Source organism: Somniosus microcephalus, chromosome 27 (assembly GCF_052327205.1).
Source record: "Somniosus microcephalus isolate GS21.2 chromosome 27, FLI_Smic_1.0, whole genome shotgun sequence".
Classification (NCBI taxonomy): Eukaryota; Metazoa; Chordata; class Chondrichthyes; order Squaliformes; family Somniosidae; genus Somniosus; species Somniosus microcephalus.
Window position 1 is genome coordinate 11,803,926 of NC_141013.1, and position 6,000 is coordinate 11,809,925.

The 6,000-nt window shown below is 44.1% G+C and overlaps 1 protein-coding gene across 1 annotated transcript in view; it reads left to right on the forward strand.

The window, feature by feature from the left end:
* Positions 1–6,000, forward strand: part of chd2 (chromodomain helicase DNA binding protein 2) — a 97,202-nt gene that overhangs the window by 38,020 nt on the left and 53,182 nt on the right. The window contains exons 8-10 of the mRNA XM_085968960.1: positions 173–306; positions 2,642–2,867; positions 3,861–3,975. Of these exons, the coding sequence (XP_085825086.1) occupies positions 173–306; positions 2,642–2,867; positions 3,861–3,975 (475 nt within the window). The remainder of the gene's footprint in view (positions 1–172; positions 307–2,641; positions 2,868–3,860; positions 3,976–6,000) is intronic.

Sequence of the window (6,000 nt, forward strand, 5' to 3'; positions counted from 1 at the left end):
CCCCATTTCCTGAAATTAGAGATGGGGGTTGGGCGGGGGGGGGTTGGGTGTGGAGGGGAGATAATCCTGGGAACTGTGTGCAGTAACCCCTGGTTGGGTGTGGGAAGGATTGGTTTGCAGTCCAAGGGCAGCAGAGGACAGCTTTATAATCTGACTGTCATTGTGTTTGCAGTTATAAAGAAGATGATGATTTTGAGACTGATTCAGATGATCTCATCGAAGTTACAGGAGAGCCAGCACTGGAGGAGAATGATGACAGTGAAACCATCGAGAAAGTGATAGAATCCCGCACTGGGAAAAAAGGAGGTGAGATGAGTGCAGAATCTTCATTTGGTGTAGAGATTGGCGAATCTCTCAATTCAATTCAATTCAATTTTATTTGTCATATATGCAGCAAACGTGTGTACTGCACAATGAAATGTTGACTTTTACGAGTCCTCCCAACATTGGAATAAATATGATATAGCAATGATAAAAATACTAACAGAAATACAGTAATAATAAATAAAACAACAGTAATAAATAATAAATTATTAGTTCATGAGTCTTATGGCCTGGGAGTAGAAGCTGTTTCGAAACCTGCTGGTACGAGACCGTATACTTCGATATCTCTTCCCGGATGGGAGCAGGGCGAAGAGGTTGTGGCTGGGGTGGCTCGCGTCTTTGATGATTCTCAGGGCCTTCCCCCGGCACCTCTCGGGGTAGATATCCTGCACAGCAGGTAGTTTAATTCCTATAGTATGTTGTGCAGCTTTCACCACCATCTGTAGAGCCTTGCGGTCTGTGGCGGTGCAGTTGCCATACCAGGTAGTGATGCAGCCGGACAGGATACTCTAGATGGTGCACCTCTAATTCTGCCCTCTTGAGCATCCCTGATTATAATCGCTCAACCACTGGTGGCCGTGCCTTCTGTTGTCTAGGCCCTAAGCTCTGGAATTCCCTGCCTAACCCTCTCCGCCTCGCTACCTCTCTTTCCTCCTTTAAGACGCTCCTTAAAACCTACCTCTTTGACCAAGCTTTTGGTCACCTGCCCTAATTTCTCCTTATGTGGATCGGTGTCAAAATTTTTGTTTTTTAATACTCCTGTGAAAGCGCCTTGGGACGTTTTACTTCATTAAAGGTGCTATATAAATATAAATAAATTGTTGTTGCGGTTAATCACTCCTGGCGCATCGTTCCCTGTTAGTCTGGTAGAAGGCAAGCTCCTGCTTGTGGATCCAAAATATCCTTAGATGATAGGTTTCCCTTCTGGCCAGTTTAGGTTTACGGAAACTTTTAAATAAAACCAGAAAATTGCCGCAAGACCTTCTGAATCTAAAAGTGGGAGTTTCTGTTTCACCAGAACACGAGACAAATAGAAAAACTGAGCGTGCTGGAAAGCTGAAAATTCTAGAAATGAACAGAAGGCTGGTCAGCAGGTGAAAGAGAGAGCGCTCATTGATTTGAATGATAAATCAGTGCCAATAAAGTGACCCACTGAAATCATTAAATTCAGTCTGCATTCGTGTGTCTGTTTCACCAGCCCTCCTGTTCTCGCCCCCCCTCTTAATCTTGCTGCCCCTCCCTTTCTCACTCCCTCTCTGACCCTTGCTCTATCTAACTCCCCTCTTGCTCGTGCATTTTCTTCCTCGTTCTTTCTCTTGCACTCTCTTACATTTTTTTTTGAAAGAAAAGAGCATCTCTGACCTGAGATGCTAATTTTTTGCAACCTCCTGAAATCTCATCATGTTGGCTGTCCTTGCTGGTAAATCTTTCCCGAGAGTAGTGGGGGCAGTAGGAGCTGCTGCATTTGCTGCCAATATCTCGAACAGCACCTCCCTGCTACTCCTGGGTGTGGGCCCTGGTGCACGAAGATTCACCAGACTGATACCTGGGATGGCAGGAATGACGTATGAGGAGAGATTGGGTCGATTGGGCTTATACTTGCTGGAGTTTAGAAGAATGAGAGGGGAGCTCATTGAAACTTATAAAATTCTAACAGGACTAGACAGACTAGATGCAGGAAGGATGTTCCCGATGGCGGGGGAGTCCAGAACCAGGGGTCACAGTCTAAGGATAAGGGGTAAGCCATTTAGGACAGAGATGAGGAGGAATTTCTTCACCCAGAGAGTGGTGAAGCTATGGCATTCTCTACCACAGAAGGCAGTTGAGGCCAATTCATTAAATATATTCAAGAAGGAGTTAGATATATTTCTTAAGGCTAAAGGGATCAAGGGATATGGGGAGAAGGCAGGGACAGGGTACTGAGTTTGGATGATCAGCCATGATCTCATTGAATGGCGGAGCAGGCTCGAGGGGCCGAATGGCCTACTCCTGCTCCTATCTTCTATGTTTCTATAAGTAGCATTGGAAAGCTTGGTATCCAGTATGGTGAGTCTCATCTTCCTGGAAACCAGCTTGCTTTCAGGTCTGAGAACAGAAGCCAGCTGTACTTTGTACAGCTTTGATCCCCCTCCGTAGCCTAGCAGCACTGAAGCTGATTGTAGTGTCCCCATTGGCCCAGCTAAAATAACTCTGCATAATGGGATTGCCAGTGGGACCTTCCTGGTCTCTATGGTGACACGTTTAGTAATTGAGCGATTGGGGGAGCTGATGATTTGGAATCAGTTTAATACATTTTTTTTGCTTCCCCCATTGACAGCCATCGGAGCCCCAACCACAGTCTACGCCATAGAGGCTGACGGGAATCCAGGGGCAGACTTCGATCCGGAGAAGGATGAGAAGGAGGTGCATTATCTGATCAAGTGGAAGGGCTGGTCGTACATCCACAACACCTGGGAGAGCGAAGAGTCATTGAGACAGCAGAAAGTGAAAGGACTGAAGAAATTGGAGAACTTCATTAAAAAGGAGGATGAAGTGAACCAGTGGTAATGTATGGCTCTCTTACTGAATCTGTTAACCATGGTACAACTGTTGTACTGGAGATTTGCCATCAATGCAAATAGACTACAATTTCTTTTCCTTCAGTTGAGCCCACTGTTTTGTCTGTCTTAACATAAAGCACTTTTGAGATGTCTTCTGCACGTGAGCAAGTACAATCTTTAGAATAACTTCAACATGCATTTGAAGTCAAATGTCATTTTGGACTGGATGCTGCGCTAGCTTAGCTTGCTTTGACCTTTGGGTCCCAGATTTGAATCCAGCCTGCACTGATAGGATGAAAGTCTCCTTAGCTATGTCTCCAGGGCAACTGAGAGATGCCACGTCACGAAAGGCATTCTCCAGGAGATGCAGCCAGACTTTGGAAGGGCTAGAATTGCACTAGATTTATTTTCAGAGTTGAAGTGGGTATAGTACAAAATCCCATGGCTCACCATTGCTTTTTACTGAAATCCTAGTGGCAGTAATGATGATACTGTCATCTTGTGAATTCATGCTTCAGTGGCGGTCATGTTCTGTTTGGTTAAAGACCGACGACTAAGATCCAGCTTGTAGTTCACTGTTTAATTATTAAAGGAGAAAATGTAACTGGTGGTGGAGAGTCCTTTCAGTGTGAAGTTCTGGGCCATTTGTATGGTTACAAATTCTTAACAATGAATGGCCTCCATGACAAGTCATTCAGCCGAAAGGTTTGTCTGTGACTGCTGTTTTGCTTAAAGGCAAGCGAGGCAGGCACTGACATGGGAGCAGGGACAATTTTACAATGGCAGGTGAGCTCAGGATGCTTGTGCATGGGGTTTCTGTACTGATGTCTGAAGACTGAATCGGGATTCATTTGACCAACTAATGAAATGAGAGCAATCAGGGTAACATTCAGAGTAACGTCAAAATCTTAGCATCAAAGCAGTTATGGTATCCTTCAACCAGTGGCTGTATTACACCTGAAGGTTGTGTCTGTTATTCTGTACTCTTGATTTCAGGCTGGCCAAAGCATCTCCAGAAGATATAGAGTATTATAACTGTCAGCAGGAAATGGCTTTCGACCTCAATAAGCAATACCAGATCGTGGAGAGAGTGATTGGTAAGGAATGTGCTGTGCATTTTTGAATATTAAAAAGAAAAACTATTGACTTAAAATTGTTGCATGCATTTTTCTAGAATCCAAAGGGAAAGGCAAGACAGAAGGAAAAGTACAATTGTGCAAAGTTTGTGCTGAATGTCTTTCCTATTGATGTTGATTGAAAAGTTAACTGCTGTTAAAAATGACCTGGACTTGTTTTCTATTATATGATAGGGGGCTCTGTGTTTTTGTGTTTTAAATTTGTCAACAAGTGTGATTTGTTCTGTGGAGATGCAGAGCTGTAGTCATGGCCTGGAATGCACGGTTTATTACATAGGATAACATAGGGTATACGGCACAGGAACAGACCATTCGGCCCAACCAGTCCATGCCGGTATTTATGCTCCACTCGAGCCTCCTCCCGTCTTTCCTCATCTAAATCTATCAGCATAACCCTCTATTCCCTTCTCCCTCATATGCTTATCTAACCGCCCCTTAAATGCATTTATACTATTCGCTTCAACCACTCCCTGTGGTGGCGAGTTTCACATTCTCACCACTCTCTGGGTAAAGACGTTTCTTCTGAATTCCCTAATTGATTCCTTGGTGACTATCTTATATTAATAGCCTCTAGTTTTGCTTTTCCCCACAAGGGGAAACACTCTCTGTATCCACTCTTCATCAAAACCTTTCACAATTTTAAAGACTTCTATTAGGTCACCCCTCAGCCTTCTCTTTTCAAATGTAAGAAGTCACACAACACCAGGTTATAGTCCAACAGTTTTATTTGAAATCACAAGCTTTCGGAGCGCTGCTCCTTCAGGTGAAGTGGAGAGATGCCGATAGACACAGATTATATAGTCAGAGAATAATGCCTGTTCATCCTTTCCTGATAGGTATAATCTTGCATTTCTGGTATCATCCTTGTAAATCTTCTCTGCACCCTCTCCAGTGCCTCTATATCCTTTCTATAATATGGTGACCAGAACTGTACGCAGTCCTCCAAGTGTGGCCTAACCAAGGTTCGATACAGGTTTAGCATAACTTCTCTACTTTTCAATTCTATCCCTCTAGAAATAAACCCTAGTGCTTGGTTTGCTTTTTTATGGCCTTGTTAACCTGTGTCGCAACTTTTAGTGATCTGTGTATTTGTACTCCGAGATCCCTTTGTTCCTCTACCCCACCTAGACTCGAACCCTCGAAGTAATATGCGACCTTCCTATCAAAATGTATTATTAATCTATACGGTCCTCTCTGAGACTGCAATATAAATTGTCACCCGGACGAGAAGGAGCCACTGGTTGGGGACTAGTGTTAAGTTTCTTATTAAGTGTAACAACCGTACAGAAGTTACAGAATCGATTCCAGTCTTTCGTAAGTTCGCTGGGGCAGCGGTAGGAATCTGTCCGTTAACTTCAGCATCCCAGTTACAGACGGTTAAAGAATTAGCCGGGATTGCCTCTTACCATCACCGTTCAGCGACCTGGAAAATGCATGCACATCCAGGTGAGGGTGGGGTTGAATTGGGCTGGGATGGCGCCATAGTCAGATTGCCTGCTGATGCATGAGGAATGGCCATTTGGGTGGGGGTACCAGAGGGAACCAGCCGCCCAGGGAGCTAAATCCCACACAAAACATCTTTAGGGGAAGACGGGGGCGATGAGCCAAGGACTCCAGCTCTAGGTTAGATTTCTCCAGGTGCAAGAGTTGTCGATTCCAGAAATCTTGTTTCTGATTAAACTTGTTTTGATTATTAACCAAAGCTAAAATTGAAATTGGCTCATAAGTTTGTCATTTTGAAATTCTGTGAAGCTGTTTGCACAGGGAGCGGGGAAATACAAAATGTTCCCGGGACAAACCCAGAGGCACGTTCTGTGACTCAAACCTTGTGTTTCATTGTATATTCTCTCTCTGACTTTCTAAACCGGTGGGAGCACACATGCTTTTAACTTGTTTGAATATTATTTTCCTCTTGAGGCTGCTCCATATGGTGGGACATGGGGAATTCTTCTCCAGATTTATTTATAGTGGTTCAATTTCTTGCCTCTCTTTTTCCCCCC